This window comes from Egretta garzetta, unplaced genomic scaffold (assembly GCF_000687185.1).
Source record: "Egretta garzetta isolate BGI_Z169 unplaced genomic scaffold, ASM68718v1 scaffold168, whole genome shotgun sequence".
Lineage (NCBI taxonomy): Eukaryota > Metazoa > Chordata > Aves > Pelecaniformes > Ardeidae > Egretta > Egretta garzetta.
The window spans coordinates 100916-126951 of NW_009260675.1; the positions used below are offsets into that span (position 1 = coordinate 100916).

Here is a 26036-nt window from a genome sequence, read left to right on the forward strand (position 1 = left end):
CCCCCCCCCCCATTTTTTTTTGTCTGTTTGTTTTAAATAAAAGTAAAATAAACCCCCTATAAAGAGTTTTAAACCTCAAGAATAAATACTGGTTTTGTCCTGGACTCTGAATCTGACCAAAAAAACCACAGGACAAAACGCATACATCTCACACCTATACGCTATTATGATCCTTTAGTTTGTCCTATACAGATTCAAGTCTGATTCCAGTACTTTACACCCTCTTATTTCCAAGTAAAGGGTTTCTACCCCTCCATTTTCATGACGTGTCGCTCAGGTTGGATCCTTCCAAAGTAGTCTGCTACTGAGGAAAAAGACACCACAGGAGCAAGTGCACAAAAGCTTCCACATCTTCTGAACTGCATGGGAACCTTGCTACCACCTTTGGCCTCTGAAGTGCTTCCCAAATTTCAGATCAAGTGCTCCCCAAATTTCAGATCAAGCAAGGTATTGCAGGAAATAGGACTCCAAATACATATTTCAAGTTAAATAACTGCTGACAGGAGCTTTGCAAGAATCTCTCAACTTGGAAGCAATCTTCTTCAGGTAAATGGCATTTAAATGGGCTAAATGCAGGGGCTAGTTTGTGAGTCACATTGCAAGGAACAGAGGAAGGATCTTCCAGAACAAAAGAAAGTGCAGTAATGTAACTATTGGCTTGATCAAAATGCCTAACCAATGTAGTTAAAGATTGACTAAATTAAGGTGAACTACTCAGTTTAAAACTTTTTTGACTTCAATGTTAAATAGGATACTGATTTTATGTTAATACTAATTTTAGATTATTATTTAAAAGGTGAAAAACACCATACTAAGTTAAATAATCACCACCAAAAAAGTGGATTTTATCCACTACATTTTATTTTTTGCAATTTGGGAATCTTTGAAGTGAGATAAACCTCTTAAATATCTAGCAGAAAAAAACTTCAAATGAAGGCATTAGTTCACCCTATGACAGTGTTTATGACTACACTCCATAAAGCGCATTTAGAAGGAGAATTCAAACACTAACCTCTGAATTTAAGTGGACTTCCATAGGTGTGTAAGTTGGCCAATAACCCATAGTTAATATATTTACTGTCAGGTCTATATTTCCTGGGTCACTTTGGTTCTGCATATACTAAAATATAAGAGACAAAAAAAAAAAAATCGTTCATGTATACTGTGGCATGCTAAATTAGAAAATATATATACTTAAATTAGAAATTTAAAGCTGGTAGAATAATGACAAATCTCTACACATCCTTGGTTAGGCATGCTCTACCAAGATTTTGAATTCCACAATTATTTAGTGCTCCCATCCCCAGTTTCAAAATGTGGCAAGTGGTTGGAAGTAAAAAGAAAAGTACAACATGCCTTGAAGTATCCTAGACCGCTGTCTTTACAGGGTGTTAAGGTCAAGGGAACTTCTATCACATGCACATAAAGCAAAAGAGGGGCTTTTGCTCAGAAGCCAGGGCAAGAACTGTAAGGTCAAAAGGACCCCCCGGGACTTCCACATGTCTGCTAGACAATACATTTTCTTATAATTTGAGCATAGCATCAGTCAAGCCAGGCTGCAAAGTCTGGGACAGAAAAGTCACTAAGAGTATTTTATTACAGGAGCAGGTGTCCTGACTCAGATCCCTACCCCAGTATCCTGTCTTCAATAAGGCCCCAAAACAATAAGACCCAAGGAGAAGTGTAACAACAGGGTGAGCATATACAGTGTTTCCTCCAAGCATTCCTCAATCACCAGCAGGTTGGAAACTCTGGGGCTGTGCCATACATTGTTTCTGTGCACTTAGCAACCTTCAGGGAGTTTCTCTGGTGTGGGTCACTCAAAGAATTAATCAGAGCAGCAACAGTTTACAGAATTAAGGGATACAGACTTGAAAGTATGTTAGACAACTAAATTACTATGTGGTATTAAGTAAATTACAGTCTAAAAAAGGAAACAAATAAGTAAAATAAGACTATCTCTGAATAGATATAAAATAAATAAATTCTGTTCTGTAACTAGAATTATAAATAGACTCTGTTACTATGACCAGGACCTGCTCAAAAGTTGTTTCATTTTCTTTTGGCTTAATCCAAGGTGTAACACCATTCAGTACTTCCCCATCACTACTGAAAATTTAGTGCACGAACACAAGCTAAATGTACCTGCTTAAACTGAACCATGACATCTTTTGACAGTTCCATGTCCTTGAACATGCCCTCCAGTTTGCTGGTAAAAGCAGCGCCACATTCTGTCACACGAATTAAAGCAAAGATCCCACAATTACAAAGAAGCACAGAACAAGCAATAAAGGTTTAACCTGAGACAGCTGAGCCAGATTTCCCAGGGTCCAGGGCACCCACAACTAGGTACATGTTTTAAGGACTTTGCTTCTCTCTCGGTACATTAAATGAACCAGTCACATATCTAAGAAGTCAGCCCAACAGTTCGCACTGAGCACAATGCAAGCTGTGATATGCTCAGCTATTATTTAAAATCTGACTCATCACTTCATAAAGCATGAGAAAATAAGGATTCCAATTTACATGCCAAAAAGTAATAAAAATGTAACACATCTGAAGGCACCTACCATGTTTAAGCTTTGACAACATGGATTTCTCAGCATCTACTGATGCACTTTTCCCAACCAGCAGTCTTTTGGCCAAGTCTTTCTTATAAAAAGCCTCAAACACATCTTTACCTGTATGGAGATTGAAACAAAAATAAAATACAACTGACATCATGCATTCTATTTGCATCATTACACTCCAGTTTGTGACACAAGCCTTTCTCATGACATGCCAATCAGCAGAACAATATTCACTACACAACAGCAAAAAAAAACATATAGACAACTTGTTCTTTCTACATTTTAATTATTTTCTTAACATATTTGGCAAAATTTTTAATTCTTTCTTTTTTTTCAGGAACATGGGCTGCCTTGTATTTCCCACTGGACCAGCTACAAATCACATGAAATTATTCTGGGGTCCAGAAGAAAGTTCTCCCTCCACTGGTCTGATTTATTAAAATTAAAAAAAGAAAAAAGGTTCCTACATATTAAAGAAATAATCTTTAAAAGCCTAAGGCGCAAAAAAATTGACAGCAGTCTTCTCACTTGATTTGCCAATAGCCTTTTGAAATATAGAGAAGCCATACAGAGACCCACAAACTTTCACACCTTAAGCTAGAGCTTCGGTACATCTTTTCTATTGATAGTGCAAAGATACCAGCAAGTTTTTTCACTTTTAAGAGGAAGAAATTAATTGTAACTCAAGGTACTATTTGCACTGCCTGCAGTAGCCCATTCTAATTCCTTGCAAACACCTTCAATGTAGCAATTCTTCTGATACTCTTTCCTTCTCCATCCTGCCGCCTGGTCAAGTGCTGTTTCATGAAACAGCAAGAAGATACTATCGAAAAGTCCAATGCCCAGAACCTAACTACTAATTATCATCTGCTCTTAAAAAGGACTCTTATGCACTAGATAGCTCAAAATAAATTTGCACGTTCAGCTCAGTACTACAAAAAATACTGAGAGAAAAAGAGTTGGTCAGAGTTTCAGATTAACAGAAATTCGTCTCTTAGGCTGACAAGTTGCCAGTGATACTGGTTTCATTCACCATCTCCATCCAATACCCTTTGCATTTGACAGGAATCATGACGCAACTGATACTACTTTATGACTGGTTTCTTGCCTGCTTTCCCATTATATTGTACTTGTTTTGGACTTTACGAGGAAAGAACCCCACAGACCTCAGAACAAACTAATACAGAATTGGGTAGTTCCTGCTTATTCCACCCCAGGCCAGCATACACATCCCACTTCCCTCAAAACAGCAACCATGCATCTCTACTGGACTGAACCACATATTTTTTCTAATATTCAACCTAGCAAAAAAACGCCCAAAATCTCCTAACACGTTAGGAGCATAGGGTTTTGCTCAGATAGGGACATACATTAGGGAAGTGCGTTTCAAAGGCAGTAAAACACAGCAATGATGTTTATCTCCCGTCATTCTGAGCCCTCCTCTGTGTTCACTCTCAGCAACAATGAGAACAGACAAGTCATTAATTGCTGGGTTTTCACGTACTTTGCACCTACAACATACTGAGGTGGGCAGGGAAGAGAAAATCTGTACTAACCTTTCTGTTCTCTGTCATTAGAGGAGAGTTTGTGGCTACAGATATGGTTAATTTATGTGAAGAAAACCTTCCACCAACAGCTCTAACTCTTAGGTCTCCACTCACAGACTGTAAAAGGTCTGTAACTTGCCAGTCTCCAGTGAACAAGTTTGTCCTCCCTGGTGTATTTATTGTGCTCCTTCAGATGTAAAGGCAACCTGAATTTAAGACCAAGTCAAGCAGAAACTCATGCTAAACAAAAAGATCTCTTAAATTCAGAGGAATGTAGTTCTGCTAGTAGCAAGGAAAACAATTTTAGCTGCACCAACTGTGAACCGATATGTCTTACCATGAATGAATCTAAATATGATCATGATTTTGTCAAGGATTCTTTCCAGCTCTTCATCTGTTGCTTCTTTATTACCAGCTCTTAACTTGGAATCCACATATTTTGCTACAGACAAATAAAACAGTTTAACAGCTTTAAAAAAAAAAAAATCTAAAATAACCAACTTAAGCATCTCCCACTTGAAATATTACTATATGTTAAATATTACTATATGTTAAAATACAGGCTAGGTGTTACATTTTCTCTTTTCCCTTTTCCCATCCCTATGTTCAGTGGAATGATAGAGGCCTACTGTACTACTGCCGTAATGAAAAAACATCACAAAAAGGAACCGTCCAAGAAACAAAATGAATACAGCATAATCATTAAAATTAATGCATTAGAAATTCTCACATTTTGTGTTACAGTCACAGCAAGCACATTACTTGTTGAAAGACAAGTGTACAATGCATATGAATGTATTTTATGAGAAACAGAAACAAACAACACAGAGAGGACTATATTTTTGTAGACCATTACCACGTCCCTCCTGCTCCTTGGCAGGAGCGTACCAAAATTTAAACAGAAGCAATGCTTTCAAGTTAGTAGCTTCAGAATGCCAGAAATAAGGTTAAGCCATGAGTTTAGCTAAGTATTTATTATGCCACATCAGTATCCTCACACAACCTTCTGTGTAAGAAGGAAACCTTTGCAGGAGCCGAAACACCACAATCCACAAATGACAGCAGCCCATATCATGGCTTTAACGTGTATCACTAGGCTCTGCAATTTGTCCTATGTAAAGCTGGTTTTAGAAGGAACACATAAAATAAGTTGAATAAAGGCAGAAGAACGTACAGAGGAAAAAACAAACAACCAAGGAGTGGGATCCTCTCCCGGCATACAATGCCACAGCTCTGGTTTTGCTGCAGGCAAAACAATCAGAACAGCTTTTGCCAGATCAGGGATAAAAACCAGTAACAGTATTTTTAAGATGTTTTTATTATTTTTCCCCTTAATGAGCACTAGGTCCCCCTTCAAGGTAATAAATTTTTTTTCTCTAATAAAACTCCTTGTATCTGAATGCTTTAAAACTGTTCTCCCAACTTCAGCCTTCAAGGCAGACAGGTGGGCTGTATGTAGTCCTTTCCGAGAGATCCATAACATTCAAAGAACTCCTCTACCACCACAATTAAAAACAGTTCCCTCTTTTTTTTTTTTTTTTTTTGCCACAGCTACTCTTCCCCCTAACCATTCACTCCACTGGCAGCATCAGCATTACTCTCTCTGAGCAGTTGTTAGCACCAGGCACCGTGCAGGAAGCAGAGCGCGGGGACAGAAGTTGGCATGCTCCGTCGGGACGCTGCGTGCACGCCTAACAGCACACCCAAGCTTTTTGAACCCGCAACGCTCCCAGGTTAGCTTTTGCCTCACATCCCAAAAACGAGTCTCCTAAAGCAGAATGCGTACTGCATCACTATTGCACTAGCACACTCAGCAGCATTATCTTATCATGCTTTCTACAGATTTTTGAAATATTTTACAGAAAAATATTTGTGTACCTATCAATTCTGCAGGCTTATTTGGTCTCTTGTTGATAAATGTTTCAAAGGACTCCTTCATCAAGTTTATAAATTTTTCATTTTTCTGAAAGCACACTTCTATGATATGGTCCACTTTATCCTTAAAATCTAGTAGCTCTTGCACCATATCCTTGTCCTTTTCAGGATTAACCACTATTGTTGTCCCAAAGTTCTGTAAAACAAACACTTTTGATAATAAAATACTTCAGAGTGCTACCTATCTCCCCCAACAGACACATTCACCCTTACAAAACTTATCATTAGAAATAATAATATTTTTTTTTTACAGACCTACTTATGTGACTTCAAATTTTCAAAAGATGAGATGCATTGAAATTTAAAATAAAAACCCAGACACACATTAATGATTTCAAACATTAGTGTTTGATTTAAAGATTATATACATTTAAGACAAAAGTTAAAAAAAAAATTACACAGTAGACGTGACTACGATGGGCAAGTTTACAGTTAGATACAGAACTACATGATTAATGTAAAAGAAATTATATGGAAACTGCCTCAGAAATGTTAAGCGTAATGGGAAACTTTGCACTGTTTTTCTTAAGTCCACTAGAGAGCTCTATTGATGGAACAGGTGGCAAAAATTCTAGTGCTGCTCATCACTCCAAGATTTTTCTTTCAGCAAGGGCTTAAAAGCAAAAAAACCTAGCTGACTTGCAATAAACCAAAGCTTTCCCATTTGCAAGAAGCAGCCACAGACTAGACTTTCTTTTCTTGTTCCTAAATTTATTATCTTAAAGTTAGAGATATAATAGCATTTGTCTAGTGAACCAAAATATCCTGTAAGGGAGGTTTTTAACCTATTGGACAATTTACAATTGCTTACTAACACTGACCAGTGCCCCAGACAGAATGGGCAGTTTTCTAAGGTGAGAAAGAGGAACATCTGCACAGTAACAGCAGAGCAGTATTCAGTTGTGTATTTGCATCAACTAAAGTATGTCCACCACAACAGTCAAAGAGAGATGGGGAAATCCCTCCCAAACCTCAGAATTTCCATTTCAATATCTAATTAACCACTGTGATCTCTCACTGAGATTTTTCTCAAGTAACATTTCAGAATGAAGCAAGACAAACACAAGGCTGCCCAAGGTCTTTGGATTCAATGTGTATCACAGAACGGTTTGGGTTGGAAGGGACCTTTGAAGATCATCTAGACCATCATTATCTTACACACAGCACAGTTTCCCCTTCATTAACACAGTATTTGGACATCTCACAGTCACTACCAGTTACGTTCATAAATCACAGGGTGTTCCCCCCATTCTGCAAATGGCAAACCAAGATACAGAAAGGTAAGCGACACCTCTGAAATAATACAAAAGGTGACTACAGTACAGCACAGACGCTCACCCCAGCAATTTGGCATACTCCGTGCTTTTTCTTACACTGGCTGACAAGATAAAAGTTCAGTTCTTAAAGCCTCGCTCTAATGCATTCTGTCATACAGAATGTTTGAAAGGAGGAGATTTACTGACACTATAGAAAATGTTTTCTAGTTTTTTGAGTCTGTAAAAAGATTTCTTAAAAACAAAGCCATAAACGGTCTTGTTCTGCAAGACAAAGTATGATAAGCCAACTGAACAACTTGCTGCTGTGAAAGGAAAGGTTCTGGTCCTCCTTCCCTTATTTTCCTACCCGCCCTGAACTCCTGCTTCTTTCCTTGGGCCAGCACCAGGACTTCTCTGTGAGCCTCTTTAATTCACTAAACCTGGCATAAAACTGACCTTGCCCAGGTACCATGTTAAAACAGATCACAGAAGAGTCCATGGAGTGGCATGCAGCACAAGGATGAAGTCAGGAGCATGATCTGGGAGCAAGGAAGAAGAAAGGTATTCCTTCTCACCCATGGCAAGCTGTTCAATTGGCCCAGCTGCCTATAGATCCACAGACTGCATATGGGGACACTGGATGACACCCTGTGGAGCAAACTCCACCTCAGTTCTGGGGGCAGAGCCTATGTCCCCCAGGGATGGGATGGGCACTGGTGCACCATGCAGAACTCAAGACATGGGTGTGCAGGAAAGGCACCTCTGAAACAAACTGATGTTGTGCACTTAGTCCTGAAGGTTGATGAACACATGGGCAATTCAGGAGAGAACTACCACATTGGGAATTAACAACTCTGGAGAGAAATATCTTCCATGAAGCCTTCCTGCTTTCATCTTGCAAGAGCACTCGAGTGCAAGTTCTCTGGGGCAGCATACTACAGGCATATTACGCCTAGCAAAACAAACCTGAAGCATCTAAATACAACTTTGATGATGGATTATTTTCAAGAGGAGTATTCTGTTCAAAATAGCTTTAACATTCATCCATATTGCTGGAAGTTGGTTACATGTAGCACTGCTAACCTGCAGTAGAATAGCTACTGATTTTGCACTGATTTTGCAGATGTGTAAATAGTTGAGTGTATTTGTAGCAAAACACAACACATAGTACAATCCAGCATACTCTAAACACATTTGCACATGAGTCTATTTAAAAGCAAAGCCAAATTTTGGTCTGTTTAAACCCCAAATAACTTCTTGTATAATGTTCAAACCTGTAAGGAAAGCAATTTCCACGCAGAAATTTAAAACCAAAACTTAGGTGTTGCTGTTTCTCATCATGCGACTGTTACTGGGAGGAAGGGGGGCGGGGGGGGGGAGGGGAAGCATTAACATCCCTCTCCATATTTGCTTAAAACAGAATACCACCTACATGGTATTATTCTTGGCTTTGATAGAAGAAATATATGATAACAGCAAAAATTTTTACATTAGTAAGAGATCTTTGAAGTACCTTTATGTATTCACTCCAGTGTTGCAAAAGGATCTGCTGCCCACCTTTTACCCTGCTGAAGAGCTGGTATGTCTGGGTCAAATCTGATATTCTATTTTCATCAAGCAGGTTATCAAGTCCTAAAAAAATAAAATTAGAAGAGTGAGCAAATTTGAACACGGTTGAAAAAATATAGTTAGAAATATATTAGAAAAAACTCTATTAAATACATCAAGAGACAAGACCCTCCAGTGTGCTTAAAAAGTACAAATGTTTTAGGACTAAATTTCTGAAAGCAAGTGATATGCTCAGGCTTAACATGTCCCCTTATTTAAACTGGCTGAAATGATTTATGGTGTAATATTTTAAAACTATTTCAACTGAATTACTTTTCCAGCAAGATGTTGACTGTAAGCCTTCTGCAGAACATTTATGAACAGTGCTTGATTTGAAGGGTAGGTACAGTTTTATCAAGAAATAACACAGAGAACCTCTAAAGAACGTCAGAAAACAGTAAGCTAAGTAAACTGCTCCAGATTTAAATACTCTGCAAGTTTTTTTCTGTTGAGTGTGATGAGCCATCTTTTTAGATTAAGAACGTGCTATGAATTCTCTGTGCTCATACAAATGGAACAACACAAGACTACAAATCCCTTCCAAGCAACTTTTGCCTTTATCAATTCACCCTACATGAGATTAGGCCTTGGACTAATGAACGGAGAAGCAAAGCTCAAGGCAAAACACAAAGCATAACAACCACATACACATTTTCACATTTGAGAATATGATTACCACAGTTCCAGTGTAATCAGAGATATGTTGTACAGTGTTGGTGACAGAGGCTTTAGTAATATTTAGCATCAAAGTTTTATGGCATTTTTTAAAATCCAGAAAGCTTGATTTTACACAGGCTGACAATTCATACCAGTGTAACTGACACTGTACAACTGTCCTACTTCACAAAATATACTTCATTAATTCAAATTTTTAAATGCTGTGTTATCCAATACCATTCTCAATCACTACTGAATTATCCTATTTCTACAATAATCTTAAAAATACTTACACTGTATATTATAACTTACATGTTCAGAAAGGCAACCAATGTTCAAGAATGATGTCAGGTAAACTTTTGCATGATATTTTGAGATAACTTTGACATATGCCTAAATTTTTGAGATATTAGAAGAATGGGCATACTTTAAAAGTATGTAAGACAACAGATTACAAAGTCTTGAATACATGTGGCTGCCCATTCCACCACATCCAAGCATCACCTCCTATTCATTTAAAGACACCAATACACTAACTGCTTTGTTATGACCTGAATTATAAAGTTCAACCTTCCCTCTTCCTCTGGCATATGACCGGCGTAACTGAAATAATTATTTTTGTCACATACTTGACAAATGAAAAAGACATATAGGAATGTCCTCTGAGACAAGGATTTGCCCAACTTCCAGAAAGCACTGCCACAGCCTTGGAAAAATTTATTATACTCACAATGAAAAAAAAACACCAATATCTAGTCAATGGCAGTTGTAATAACACAAGAATAAAGTTTCTTATACGTGCCCTGCATTTGTAAGCTTTTTTCCCCCCTGTATCAAACTGACTACATCCAATGCCTTCTCCTAAGGAACAAAACCTACAAAAGGCAGCATCTTCTCCTACTTGCACAGAATACTAGGATGTTATAAGCAATTAAAATGTGCCCGGGATCAAATGAATGCAGAAAGTTATGCAAGTCAAGTGATGTTAGACTTAAAAAAAAAAAGTAAGTGCACACATAGAATGCAAAAGCTGATCCAACAATACTACAGTCCTAAAATGTAGTAACTAGAAGAACGTAGATCTCTCCATATCTACATGGATGGTACATATGCATTATAAACCAAGAAAAAGTTCAGGTTAAAACAAGACCACTTACTTTCTGGTTAAGCCAACCGAAACAAAGGTGTCACTGGAAAAGTTATTTTAAAATAGTACTTGAATTAAAGAGCAAGCAAAATTTACATATATCAACAAAAAATTAATTATTCTTACCTTTGTTTATGATAAGCTTAAGAATAGCTAAAATGGAGTGACCATGCTTATTTTTATAAATGTATTGAAAACAGTGAAATACCTTATTCCCAGAGTAGTTCAGAGAGAATTGTAGGCATATGACTATCTTCAAAGGGAACAAAGCAAAAAATGAAAAGAGTATGTGTAACAATCTGAAAGTTTTAAGAAACATGGACATGATGGAGCTTGAAGATACCAGACTACCAGGGACATCTATTTTGTAGCAGTAAAGGAAAGCCACTGCTGCCAAGTCAAAAGAGATTTAGGGGGTTTAGCAATCTTTACAAATATGGAATTATATTTTAGGTATTTGTTTCTGTATATACAATTACTTGTCACAGAGGGTGTAACAGTCATAGGGTTGGCTTTCTGTATCTATGGAAGTTTTTCCTATGGCTAATATACCTCCTTAAATAAAAACTGTGGAGTACTTAATTATTACAGAGCATGAGAATCTGTTGCTTACCAGAGATTACATTAATTAAAAAAAAATACCTTTTTGCAAAATAGCTGATAAGTGTTCTCCTAGGAGCTGTTTCTCCACACAAGCAATCAGTGGTTTCCTAAATAAGACAAGAAAAGTATATTAGAAGTATTGGAGTACAAGGGAATTGCCTCCTGTCAGAGTGTATTTGTGAATAACTTACACTATAATACAACAACAACAAAAAAAAAATAAATCAACCATTTTCTACTTAAAACAGAGGCTACAAATTAAGACAAAAGTATCATATATGATATAAGTCAAGAAAAAAACCCAACAGTAAACCACATACATGATTAGAAAAGAAATTCAGGTTTGAATACTAAAAAGCAAGTTCTTACACAGTAGAAGAGAGAAGCTTAGACACCAAACATCAATACAAAAATGTTTCTGGAAAAAAGTCAAATTGTCATTTTCTTGGAAACAAACAAGCAAACAAACAAAACAACAAAAGAAAATACAAGCCACCAAGGCTTTCAACTCTAAAACACTACAATACATGCTGGTGATGTTCAAAACTCAAAACTTTTCATCCAGTTGTGTTACGCACCTACATAAGCATAAATTGAGTTAGAACCACAAGACTCGAATTTGCAAAACATTTTAAATTTGTCCTTGAATTTTCCCTACTTTTTACTATTAATGAAAAATTTTTTTTATACAGTCACTTCAGACTGGACTGAGAAACAATGGCAAGTTTTCCTTTATATCTTTTATAGCTTAAAAGAAGAAAGAAATGCCTGAAGTGCAAAGGTATAATTCATTTCAGTGTTTAAACTTATACCACTGCTTACAATGAAAACAAAAGACCAACCATTTCTTTCTGAGTTAAGTTTTATAAAACCGGTTCTCAGACCCATAATTTAGATTTTCTAGAAGAGAGGTGCTCGACTTGGATTGATGGGAGCCTTTCATGTAGCAGCATCCACTTTATGTCTCTATTTCTGCCAAAACATCACCTTTCCTGGAAACACCGCACCAATGATTTGCCTGATCTTCCACACAATACACAGTTTTAGTCACTTCATCTCGAAAAGATTAAATTAGAATTTGGAAAGGTTCAGAGAAGTGAACAAGGATGACCAAAGTACGCAGCAGCAACAAGAGAAACAACTGCACACGTTAGGACCCTTCTTTCTGGGAAAGGGATGACTTAGCAGGGATACAGTGCATTGACAGGCAGGGAAAGGTGGAAGGGAACTGATCACTTTCCCTTCCAATACAAGAACTGGTGTAAGTGATGGTACCGGGAGCCAGACTTAAACAAAGGAGGCAATTTATCATGTGGTGGCTTGTCCACCGGAGGAACACTTTGCCAAAGGCTGGCATGGATGGAAAAGCTTATGTGAATCCCAGTGAGACAGGGCAAATATTTGAAAGAGATCCAGACTGAGCTGAAAACAGGCAGATACTAGAAGAGTATCAGGGCACCACGCATACTTACTCTATTCTTTCCCTTCAGTGGTCATAAGCGAACATTAAAATACCCTTGGTCTTAACACATACAGCCATTTTTCTGGTCACTTCCATACTCCCTGAAATTTCCAAATACTGCTATCTACAACTGCTGACTCGTCTCCAACAGCAGAAGTAATCAAGGCTGTATAAAATACCATCCTTTGCCCTAGAAGAGCTACTCTGCCTACAGGGGAAGTAAGGACAACTTGTCTGCTTGAGACTAAGAGGCAGAGAACTATTTCCTAACAAGCAGACAGACAGAATGGGTATTTATCTTGACTGCTAGCTGATGAATGAGCCTGAAGGTACCTTCCTGTGGCCTCCAAGTCATCTACCTCGGTCATCTACTGACTGACCAGGAGACATGCTTATTCTGTCAGCTGTCCAGAAAGAGGCATGTACTGATGAGCTGAATAAATCCTGGTATGGGCTGCAACAACACACTCTCCATGTGTTGCAGAAATCTGGTTTGAAGTGTTTTGAATGGTGTTTCCCATGATGGTTTTGTCCTGGAAGTATTGTTTCCATCTCAAGATCAAACTCCGTAACTAAACTTGACATCCTTTCTGCTCTTTTCATGCACACCCAGAGAGTCAGTATGTCCTGAGGACAACTCAAGGGCACTAATTTTAAGAACTGCCATTTCTTAATGCAAAGAAAGGAAATTAGAGCAAAGCTCTCTAAAAGTAGGTTTCTACGCCTTTAGCCAAGGACGAGATTCAAAGCAAGGACTTGATGTATATCTAGACTGAAAATGTAATGATATCAACCTATTTTTAAATGTAAACAGTAAATAAATATATGTATGCTTTAACTTTATACATATAAATAGTTCCACATATTTTTATGTGACTGATTTTGCCAGAAAAAGCTAGTCACACTGCAATCAGCATTAACAAGAAGATTCAAGTTCAAATATATACCATGACATGCAATGCATGTGTGTGTTAGTATATATATGTCTGAAGAAAATAAGTTAGAAAGATAATTTTTATTCGGTTATCCTTTTAACACTCAGTGAAATGCCAATACATCATCTAGAAAACTAAAAATTAATAAAGAACATAACATTTTATTTTAACTGTTATGTTCTTTATTTAAAAGCAACATCTTACTGCAGGACAAATTACATATGGATTTATATCACGTCAATGACTCTGCAGTACTTCCTCAATGCACATTCTTACCCCAGCAAAACACACACTATTCCTCAACACCTGACTGAAAAAGGACAAGCTATTTTGCACAATACACTAGCAGCAGCTGCACCAAAGCTGATCTACTGTTATGTTCACATCCTGGACTGCTAATGAATGATGTTCATGTCCTCTATCCTACACTGTAATTTAACCTTTTCTTTTCGTTTTTTGCCTAATGATTCTTTCTTTCCCTCAAAGGATTTATGGTCAATTTTATTCTCAGCATATGAATGGCTAAAATCAGCTGCTACTTTGATAATGTAAATTTGAGTTCTTATATAATGTTTTTTTAACTTCAATATACATTGACAAATCTTTCTGGACAAATTTCTCCCCACTTACTCAAAGTATATTTTGATTTTAAAGAAAACAGTTTTGATAAAGTCTTAAAAAAACCAAACTGTATCATAAGCACTGTCAATGATAATGCAGAAATAATCTGTCTCTCTACAACTGCAGATAATCACCCTGGTTTATGATGAATGCTTGACTTACGCTAAGAATGAAAAAATTTGTACTCACTGTGTGCTGTGGTCTAAATATGTTATTACTCTGTCTCCTTCTTCTTCCAAACGTTTATTAACATGGTGAAGATATTCTGGGACCTAGCAAGACAAGAGAATGTCAAGCAAGACAAGAGAATGTCAAGTGTAACTACAAAATTATGAAAGGCAGATAATCTTGTTCCATGACAATTATTTTAAATACAGATTTAAAGAGAATACAAATTGGAAAGGACTATTCCACCAGAATGTTATGTAGTACATAATGGATATTTTTATTAATGACTGTTACTTTATATTAAAAGTATTACAACTGTACCTGAGAGAAAGGAAGAGGAAAAACAGAAATCTGAGAATTTTTCAGAGGAAGTTAATTTTTTTCCTCAAAACCCTTCTGAGCTAAGCTAGTCCCTAAAATATCATGGACCAGATCTTCAGTTGGTGTGAACCATACAGTTCTATTATTTCAATGGCAGTTTCTCCTGTGGAGTATCTGTCCCTATGGAGAGTTAACACGTTTAACACATAATACAACACAGGTATGAAACTCAGGCTTCAAATGATCAAAACCATTATGCATACACATGTAGATATACACATATGCACACACACATGCATGTACATATGCATGTACATGCACGTGTGTATGCATTATGTGCACATGCATAAATATGTACATGTACACACTGTATAAGTTGGGGCGTTACTCCTTTTGTGGTTTTCCACAGTTTTCCATTAGGGATATAAAAGCAGTAAAACTCTTGGTCTCAGAATCGGTGCTGAAGCATTTCACCTCAGGTCCCATTGAAACGCAAGGCAATGAGGTGAATTGAGCAGGATTAGACACAGGGATTCACCTCAGTGCAATGTAAACAGGCGTTTTCAAAATGTCTGTAGTGACTCAATGTTAAAATAGAATTAATTAATGTAGTCTTCTGTATTTTAGACCACCACGCAACTGGGCTTTTGATACGCATTTTCAGAGATAACCACATTTGCAGGCTGCCCACTGGAGAGCACAATTTAGCTCAAAAGGACAGAAAACAAAAATGTCTTAAGTCTATTTAACTAATAAGGAAAAGAAACAAAACACCACAATAAATGCAATGACAGGGTAAAAAATTAATGAGTTTACTTAGGTATTAGTCACATAGCAGAATGATGCCAGTGGATATTTCACAGCTCTTGGGCAAAAATAACATCGGTGGCACACCTTTAAGCTTTATGTGGAGATTACTTTCTGGTACTGTGACTTCAGCTACACAATATGTCACCAGGTTTCTCCACCCTTAATTATATATTTCAAACACCAAGGCAACCTGGATATTGTGATACAGTACTGTGGTCTCCATCAAAACCTGTGAATGTGTGCCTGCATACCTGGGCACAGTGAATTTCATCGGCATTAATACACCACAGCACTACCAGAAGTTCTTACCAGCAGATAAAACCAGTGTAAAAGCAATCAACTACAGCATGCACCTACCTCTCTTTCTTGCATTAATCTTTGACCCTCTGCAGCATATAAGCAATTTGTCTCTTCCAGAAACCTCTGTTCAAATGATTCCTTGTAAACCTGCTCAAGAAATGAATTTAGTTACTTACATTAAGCTGCCGGTAAGGGTAGCATATTTTGGCTGTCAGGCATTAGAGAACAAGTAAAATCTTGAGAACACACACAGTTATGAGAAGTGTCAGAGTAATATTACTTTAACACAGAAGTTCTGTTTGCCCACTGGTTTTAGAAAGACAGAGATCAGAGCTGACTTCCCAGTGCAGCAATAGCATATTTCAGTCATCAGTACCCAAATTATCTAAATTGACAGGGTTCTGTTTAAGGTACACAGACCAACACCAGTATCCAACATATGCACAGCAATGACATCCAATCCACCTGAGCTTAAGAATCCCACTGATATTTCTGTGGCAAAAAAAAAAGAAGATACTTCCAACTAGTGAAACATTGGCACAAACAGGTAATTCCCATCAGTAAAACAGTAATATGCTCAGTCATGCATCTTCAGATCTGCCAGGTTTATGTCAGTGGCCCAAAAGCAGGAAAAATTAATTGTACCAAACAAGGTGAACTCTCTTTCTCCAGGGAAGGAGCAAGGTGACGTATAAAAAAGGGCACCGACAACCATCACAGACATAACAAAAATTCAGCATAACAATTAGCAGTTTAGTATAGAAAGGAGATAAGTTAGAAAGGACAACTGTACAAAATATTTAAAACAATGTGAAGAAGGTAGCTAGGGAATAACATGTAAACAGCAGGACAGTTAGTGAAAAGAAAAATGAAAGATTCCTTGAGTGCGGTGGACGAACAGAAGGAAATCTTTCTTCCAAAAAATATAGCAGAGCTGTAAAGCTCATTATTACATTCTGACCAGATTTCTTTTCTTACGGACTTTAAGAGTGGGGGGTTTTTTTCAATACAAACTTAAATATGAATCCTCTGGCTCAACAAGCATTCAGAGCATCATAATTCACTAATTCAGCATCATAAGTAGACATCAACTCATTGCCAGCCTTCTTGTTACACTAGCTCCAAGTTCAACAGGATCAAATACTGGATTCCATTTCTTACCTTCCCTGCCTTCAGGATAACTAGAAAAACATTAGCATAACAGTATATGGAACTATTTTCTGCATAAAATGCGTGTAAAGCTCTGCAACAGGAAACAGCTATAGAACAGGATTTATGCAAGCATGAATCAACTTCAGCAACTGGTTCTCAATTGCTTAATTGCCTAAAAATCAGGAATGAGCAGGAGCTTAATTGTTTTCAAACTAAACATAAGATTTGCTTTATTAATTAATCTTTCTCCAGAAGCTAAGTTCTGTTGAAAGAGGGAATAGCAGAGATCCTGGAGTAAAATCACAGGATTATAAGCACATCTCTATCTCAATGAAGTGACAGATATAAAAAAAACATTAGATTGGGTTAGTTTCCCTAGTGAAAAAAGAAAAATACACTTCTGAGCCAGTGAACAAGAATGCAGACCTAAATCCAATTCGGTAAGAAGGATCCAATAGAGGGGAATGTTTATCTTTAGCAGAGTACATTGCTAAAAAAAAAAAAAAACAGGTGAAAAAGTCAATACCTACAAGAATCTGATGCAGTCAGAGAAGGCAAATAACAATGGGGAAAAAAAAGTTGGAAAAAGCATACAGATTCGCACCTTCAAGTTATGTGATCTGAAAACTCAGAAGTTTGCCTTGCCTCTTGAACAGAATAATTTTTTTTTTCTGGTACACTAGAGACAGTTATGGATGAAAAGTCAGGAGGGTTAACATAAAAGACAGAAAAGCAAGTAAGCTGCTGGGCCAAAAAGGACTATTTAATAGTCTTCTATGCAGTCTTCCTCTTCAAACTCTTTTTTAAATCTTCAGCCGGTTTTGTAACACTGTACATCACCTGGGAATGGAGCAACCTCAACAGTTTGTAAGAACGAAAGACAGCTCCTAAGTTTTACTGCACATCACGCAAAGCTGCAATGTTGACCAGAGAGCAACACACGCCAGAGTCAGAAGCAGACATTTTTTATTCTATTTGGTTACTTAGTATCTACGCTAATAGAAAGTTCCAGTAAGTTACAGGTTGACTTTTATCTATTTGAAAACATTGGCCTTAACTTCACATCTCATTCTATCCTTGGCATCTCTGCTAAGAAGTTGCCAATGCAGTGATGTTTTTGTGATACAGACCCGGGGATCTGGGTCTTTTTACAGTGACGAAGGTGGTCTTTTTTGGTTGCTGCACTTAACCAGCACTAGGATTAGAAAACCAGTGATGAAGACAGACAAAATATTACACATACTAAAAGACCTGCAAACTTATTACTTCAGAGTCTGCGGGCCACTATGTTAGCCAAGAAAAACAGGCAAAGACGTCTCATTTTACAAAGAGAGAATGAAAGATTGTGCATCAGCTGAAAAAAAGGCGATCTTATCAGTTTAATAGCTAGATTTTGAAGCACATTTACTAGAAGAATAAAATTATTTCTGTACAACACACAAATTAGAAGAGTCCAAATTCTGTTTCTAAATGTAGGCATTACACTAGTAACATTTGTTGTACCCACCTGCAGATCAGAGAGCATGCTCAACAAGCTCCGCAGCAAACTTCTGTCCACAGCTTCACCGTTCCGTTCTTGTTCGATCAGCAGGAGGATTCCATCAATAGTCTTGTTTTGAACTTGCTTGTCACTGATGACATGATTTCTAAATAACTCTAGCCCCATATCCCTGTGTGATTATTGAAAATTAATAAATCACGCTATTGATTCTTTCCAAAAATCTGTATCTCAGTTTGAGAAAAATAAATACATACAAAATATAAACAGTGCATATATATTATACAGAAAGAGAATATATTAATGGTAAGTATAATCTTTTGGCGCTGTCCACTAAGAAAAGTGTAACAAGAATTATCATACTAGGCCACATGCTACCAGATGCATACACTTCAGCTAAGAACTGTTACCAGCCTGACTGTATTTCACATAATAGACTACAACATTCTCTGTTTATTAAAAAAAAAAATCACTATTATAAAAATAATAAAAAATCTGAACACAGACCTCATCATAAGATTCCCTGGATCAGTCAATCTATGTGTAATTTATAAGGTTGTTTTTTTTTTTACAGCATGTATTCTCTGGATGTTTAGGACCTTATGACCACCTGTATCAGATTCTTGTTTCATTCTAAGAGGATGAGGAATGGTGCCTCTATGCCATGAAGCAGCCAATTACTAAACATTGTCTTGGCCAAGGAAAACAGAGGAATCTTAGGTAAAACTTGTTATCTTCAATGTCCATGTACTTACATGCATCAGGATTTCAGTAAGGGAAATTTTCCCAGTACGAGGAAGAAAGACACAAAGTATAAACAGGCCCCTTCAACAACATTCAGTAAAAGGAAGCCAACAAAGAGTTGGAGGAAAACTATTGCAGAGGTTGGGAAGAAAGACTGCAGGACTAGCGAGGGGCAGGAGAAGGATGCCGGTTTCTCAGACAGCCCAAGGAAGTCCTGAGAGCACAGCCAGGCAGGGAAAAGGAACAGTCTCACTTTAGTACTTTATCTACATCTTTTTCTGCTTTAGATGAGTACTGACACAAAAAATTTTTGGCAAAGCCTAGGTTTGTTTGCTCAGGTGATGATATAAAATGCCCCTCAGGGAGGGATGCTGGAAAACAGAATGCCCAAAGGCACAATTGTGGTGTGCTGAAAGCACAGCAGCAACTAGGGGAGCCAGCTTTCATCTCAACACTCTGAGCCACAGGTCTTGATTCTCAAGAGGCCACTGCTGGAAAGCTGATCTGCATCTCATCAGTGTATCTGACTTACTTAAAAAAACAATTGAGCAAGAAGTTGAGCGCTGAATTCGGTCAAAACCAGGAGTACCTAAAGTAACACTTGGCCCAGGGTTGAGGTGCACAGGCATCAACCCGAGGAGGTTCCCCACAGCGCCAGCCTCACCCAGGCTGTGACAGCTACAGCTGTACATATGCCTTGACTTTTAAGCATATGTTCACAGACCTTTTTCTTCTTTTACCCTCACTTTACAATGAATATTCCTGGGAAAGGAGGAAATGACACATGCATACACTGACACATCTATTTCCATAAATTAACACAAAATTTTATTACACAGATCAAATATAATGTGAAAAATTTATTTTCAACCTTTACAAATGTAATAGCATGTTCAAACTCTAAAGATTCAAGGAATACTTACATGGATACCTACCATATAGAAGGAAGCATTGAATTCTGAAGGACGTATGTACGATCCAAAAATAAGAAAATGCTTCTGATCATGATCTGAAAATATATAAAGAAAACGTCTCTCTTCACCATCACCTGGCATTTTAAATTATAAAGCAACTTCTGAAAAACTACATCACATAGACATGCACCTTAATTGCCCACGCATGTATTTTCAACTTTTGTGGTGACTTGTACAGCCACTGGTATGCAATTTATTGATGCAAATGCTATTACTAAGCAGTGTTACCAAGTACATTCAAGACAGTTTTCAAACTCATAACCATGAGCTACATAGTTTTATTAGCCTGTTATGAGTTTTAGTGCTACATAAGCCATCCAAGCAATACCACCAAGACATTCAGTAAACACCCTGAAATAGCACGCTACCATGGTTTTTGCTTTTTAAAAAAAGAAGCTTTAAGCAGAGACAGTAATAAGCTGTGCAACAGATCTTTTCATAATAAAAGTTAGTTGCCAAAATTAATGAGAAAAATAGAGATACTTTAATTCTAATGGGAAAAAAGGTATAAAAATATATTATATTTTTTTAAATTAAAAAAAGTGGTAGAAAGGGGGGGGTTTAGCTTATTACTCTTTCACATTCAAAATCCATTTTTAACTTTGCTCATAAAAAGGCTGCCCAGCTTTCAGTTTAGCATAATTCAGAATGTCAGTAACTAACTCACCCCCAGGCCAGCTACAGAGACTTCTATCCCCAGCTGTCTACCTACTCCTCCCCTAAAAGGGTTTCATTGCTTCTGAAGCAATTCTCAAGCTGACATAGTTTCTGGTCAAGCATAAAACAGCAGCGAGGCTGACTCTTTTTTCTTAAATACAACAAGCGCCAAGTCTGCACATGGGCAAGAAAGCCACTTCTACAGGTTGTTGCTTTGAGGAAAAAAAATTTAAAAACAACACTCAAAAGTAATTAAAGTGATCAGAGTTCATAGTAAGAGCCTTTTTATAAAAACACAGGTCCAGTTTAATTAGATTTTCAAGGCAATAAACTTCAACTCTATTTTCATCAAAACGTTGAATTTGTTTTGAATAGGTTCCATAAATGCTTTCCATTTTTATTTCAGACAAAAAACACATACCTCTGCCCATCCCCCACAGGGGAGAGGAGAGGGGTGGATTCAAGGAACGAAAATAGAAATTCAGCCATTTGGGGCATCTGTAGCCAAGGCTAAGTGACAATGCAATGAAAATGCTTTTAAAAAATGCTGGGTTAGAATTATAATGATGCATTCTTAAAGGGACAATTCACACAGAGTGTCTTTGAGAGAGGACTTTTACTGTAACATAATTCATTGTGGAGGTAGAGGACAAGAAGGGCTGAAAGACAGACAGGGTGAGTTTCAGTTCTTTAATCTTCCTGTTTCTTAGCCCCACAGTCATTATCCTAGCTCCTGGAGAGATCTAAAAGCAGATTGTGGATTCTCCAGTTACTTAAAATTACAAGCAGCAAACAATTTCGGCATAGCTTGGTTGGTTTTTCTTTCCACCCATAGAAAATAGGTGTCAAGATATTTCTAAGTGATGTTCCAACTTCATATGAAACCCATAAAAGTTGGAGTCAACACAGCAGAACATGAGTTTTCAACAACAAAACCGCCCCCAGCTAACAAAGGGGAAAGTGAAAAGGAATGCTGAAACTTGGAGGAGGAGGTGCAACACAGTCCCAAGTTAAAACCATGACAAACTAATTTTTGCCAGATTTCACACCTCAAGTATACGTATTCTGAGCAAACACATTCAACTTACCATTTGTCTGCAATGATCTTGCCAGCATTTATTTATCTTCTTTAAAAATAAAAGACTATCCAGAGAATCTGTACAGCACCTGTTAAGGAAAACTACCTTGCTGGTATCTTTTGGGGCCAGATTCTGGAGGTGATCTTTGCCAGCCATTAAGCAAAGCTGCTCCACGTATATTCTAACATTACTGGGACTGCACAGGGATAAACAGTGAATTGCAGAGCTTCTGCCCAGCAGAGGGGCTGGCAGTTCTCCAAAAGGCCTCCCTACATTCTCAAGGAATAACACTGCTCTTCAGTAATACCATCTGGTGGCTGCACCATGTAACTCTGATATAGGTTTAAACAAGAAATCCCACCGGTATCAAAAACAACCTGTCGTCAACTGAGGTGAGAGGGACAGAAAGGTTTATTTTGTTTAATGAGTTCACACTGCGCACAACAGGAGTGACCCTAATCTCTTAAAAGCAGTTACAGTTCTCAATAATCCCCAACAAATCCAAATATTGCTCTTTTCATATACATCTACAGGTCTCCCTAAGTAAACTATAGAGTTTTCTTTATTACACAACAGATCCAACTGTTATTTACAAATAACAGAATTCTCATGTGTCATACAAGTAAATCCAAATGTGGCTTTACCTTCCTCTCCTGCACAGTATCATCTCCAACTCCCTCTGGCCAAATCTGATTAATCTGATCTTCATGTCCTTGGGATATAAAGTGGTGTACCTGTAGAATATAGAATTCTCAACTCTCCAAAGCACCAGCTCTGTCAGGGGGCAGGGAGAAAGCAAAGTTTTAAAACACCAGTTTTAAAACACCTCTTCAGAAGATCATCTGAAGTCTGAAAAGGCAGGGACACAAAAAATGGTTGACTGTACTGCTTTAAAGCAGACGATAAGATTCGAGCCTCAGAAATAACGTATGTTTAATAGACTACTGGACCGACAAATGTACTTTTTACTTACATGTCATTTTAAATGCATCGAAGTAAATGTAACAAAAAGATCAGCTGCCATATAAGCAGTGAATTCACAGTGCTGATTTATGTACGTATGTTTCTTATATGATATGTAGAAGTCACACTCCTTAACTAGGACTCAAAAAAACTTCCCAAAAACAAACAACCCAAAACCATGTTGGGACTTAGCTAGATAACAGGAAAAAAAAAAAAGAAAAAAATTATCTTCTTTATGAGTGTAGGCACCTACCTGGGGAATGCAGTGAACTGAGAAACTGAGAGTCACAATCCAAAGCACATTTAAGGTATTCACCTGGAAAGAACCTTCTTTCCGGGCCCCAGCCCCTTGTTCTTTCTATTTTAACCTATCATTTTCTGCTATATACAGAGACTTGGGAAACACTGCTAGCACCCAAAGTACTGTAGTACCTGTTCAGTACGGCACTCTCCAGCATCTGCCTGCTAAGGCACTCTCCAGGAACAAGGGGACGGCCAAGGGGGCATAGACTCTATTTATCCTACTGCCTGAGCAAGTGCAACCCCTGGGCTATTACACAAAAGACAACTATTGCATTAAGCACTGTCTCACCATGCAAAGCACCCAGGTCTCCAGAGAAGATCTACAGGCGCTTTTGTGTCCAGTTCAACCAGCAGAAAAGCCCAGTGATGTAACTTCAGAAAACTACAGGGAAATTTACCATAAAATTCAGGTTTCTGCAGGCCCCAAGACAGCCATGTGAAGTCCTGAACTTAGAGCTCTCTCCGAAGAACCTCCCAAGGTACGTAAGGTACCTAAAGGGCTTGTTGAATGCCTCTGTGACACATCGCTGCTGAGCAGTATTTATTATTGGTCACACAGGTGTACTTTATGTTTGAGAATCCTTTTACACAAGACACTGTTGTTGAAAATTACTGCAGTGATTTTTTTTTTTTAAAAAACTATTGCTACTGCAAGCATCTCCAGTACTCACCAGCCATAAAATTCCATACCTGCTGTTAAATCTCATAGTGCTGTTGAAATTTTCTAGATTAGGAGTAAAATTTGCATTCCTATTAAAATGATAAGTAAATTGTTATTAGCATGCTACTTAACGCTACACAAAAATTATTCACCCAGATGACTAAAGTTGCTTATGCCTGATTCGAAAATATGTAAGTGGTCAAAGAACCTCTAACACATTGGCAATTACTGGTGTATTTTTTACAAAGTGTTGTTTTAAAAAACAATGATTTAAACTAACCATTCTAACCATTTCTGTGTACGAGAAAAAGGATATTCTCTAAATTGAAGGATTTGTGCTTTCACATGATCTTCACAGACTTGTCGCAGCTGTTTGTACAATGTAGCAGAGACTTTGTAAGAGCAGAGATTTTCAACAGCCTAAAAAAAAAATAAAAAGATTATGAATGAGACCAAAAAAACACCCTCAAATTTTTGTGCCTGTGTAATCAAGGTCAACAACAAAGAGAAAAAAAAAAAAAAATCATATCTGTCCATACTGTCCATCCATATCTGTCAATACTATCTGTCCAAGCTGTGCACAAAACCAAAACATCAAATTAAATTACCCAAACTATGTAGAAAAATTAAGACTTCATGATTCCTTTCTGACTTGGGTCCCTTCTTATACTGCCAGATTTCATGTACAAACAAGGTCCACCATCATCACCACCTGGGACATATTTCAGATGTGCTGTTAAACATTACTAGAACTTCCCCCCCCAAATACTACTCAGCAGTGGAACTCTTCCTGTAGGTCCATTTTGTGCATCCTCCAGTGCACACACACGCATTTTTTGGGGGAGAACACAATCATACCAAATATTTTCGTTTCTTAGTAACTTTAAGGTAGACGCTTCAACCACTCTCTCAAAATGGTAAATGAATACAGCTGCTTTCCTGTCCTTTTATTAACTTCTTTCCAAATATTTCCACTGATCTACGCACTCACACTAAGGTATGTAAACTGAGTGGAAAAAAATAATTAAAAAACCCAACAAAAATCCCACTTCAACTGTTACAAAGACTTTAAATAATTTATTGGGACCTCATGGGATTTAGTTGAGTATTTATCCACAGCTGAACAAGACTACCGACTCTGTCCAAACCCAAATGTTCTTGTGGTCACCACATTAATGCAAATTGAGCTGTTATGCAGCTAACCTAGCCTAAGCCAAGACAGGTCTGGCCATCTCTAGAACACTGCTGTTCAGCTATTCAGTAATTACATTTTCTTACGCTAACATTTTTCTTCACAAGAAACTCAATGAGAATGCCAAAAAGAAAACGTAGCCTTCCTTAATACCACTGCCTATATTTAGGCTTTGTTCCAGGCACACTTATATTTTAACTTGTGTGCTGTATTTCAAGAAGTTATTTTATTAATAGACCATAGCATCTGAAGTGAATCACAATGAAGACAGCCAAATGTAAGAACTGTAAAGTTTACAGTATGTATTTTTGGCCACTCAGTGCTTCATGCAAAATTATCCAAAGGAGTTGGACATGATTTTCAGAACTAAAAATCCATCTGTCTTTTCCTTTAACTTCACCTGAACTGCCTTTATGCTAGGAGGTGATACTGCAGAGAACACTAAGATTTAAAGCACTATTTCACCTGGGCAACTAAAACTGACCCAAGAATGTAAATCCTTTGGAGCAAAGGAAAATAGTGTCACATTTTGTTGATAAATTTTCTGACAGCATCAGTGAACTTGGACAAAGTTTCAGTATTTTCCCAGTGCTGGGCCTTTACTCATACTCTGTTTCCCCCGAATTTCAGCTTTTTTTGGCATGTCTTATTTCTTTGTAATATGAATGAAACATTACGGTGCCTAATGCCAGCATGTAACTCTTTGTCAAAGCAGTAGTAAATGTTCTTCATTCTGTTTCAGTTTAAGATCACCCAAATACATGGGTTAGCAATTGTGTGGGCCAAGAGAGGGTAAGGGGGAAAAAGACAATGCTGCTTTGGGCAACAGTGCTGGATTAAAATGTATTTCAAACTGCAGCTGCATCACCTCAG

At 37.5% G+C, this 26036-nt stretch overlaps 1 protein-coding gene across 1 annotated transcript in view; it reads right to left on the reverse strand.

Annotated features, from left to right (window-relative positions):
* The window catches only part of CUL4A (cullin 4A), a 39300-nt gene that overhangs the window by 10039 nt on the left and 3225 nt on the right, over positions 1–26036 (reverse strand). The window contains exons 3-15 of the mRNA XM_035901161.1: positions 24288–24391; positions 22054–22123; positions 20270–20343; positions 18600–18762; positions 15998–16087; positions 14531–14613; positions 11363–11430; positions 8822–8940; positions 5996–6188; positions 4455–4559; positions 2571–2681; positions 2146–2231; positions 1013–1120 (exon numbers count right to left, since the gene is read on the reverse strand). Of these exons, the coding sequence (XP_035757054.1) occupies positions 1013–1120; positions 2146–2231; positions 2571–2681; positions 4455–4559; positions 5996–6188; positions 8822–8940; positions 11363–11430; positions 14531–14613; positions 15998–16087; positions 18600–18762; positions 20270–20343; positions 22054–22123; positions 24288–24391 (1374 nt within the window). The remainder of the gene's footprint in view (positions 1–1012; positions 1121–2145; positions 2232–2570; positions 2682–4454; positions 4560–5995; positions 6189–8821; positions 8941–11362; positions 11431–14530; positions 14614–15997; positions 16088–18599; positions 18763–20269; positions 20344–22053; positions 22124–24287; positions 24392–26036) is intronic.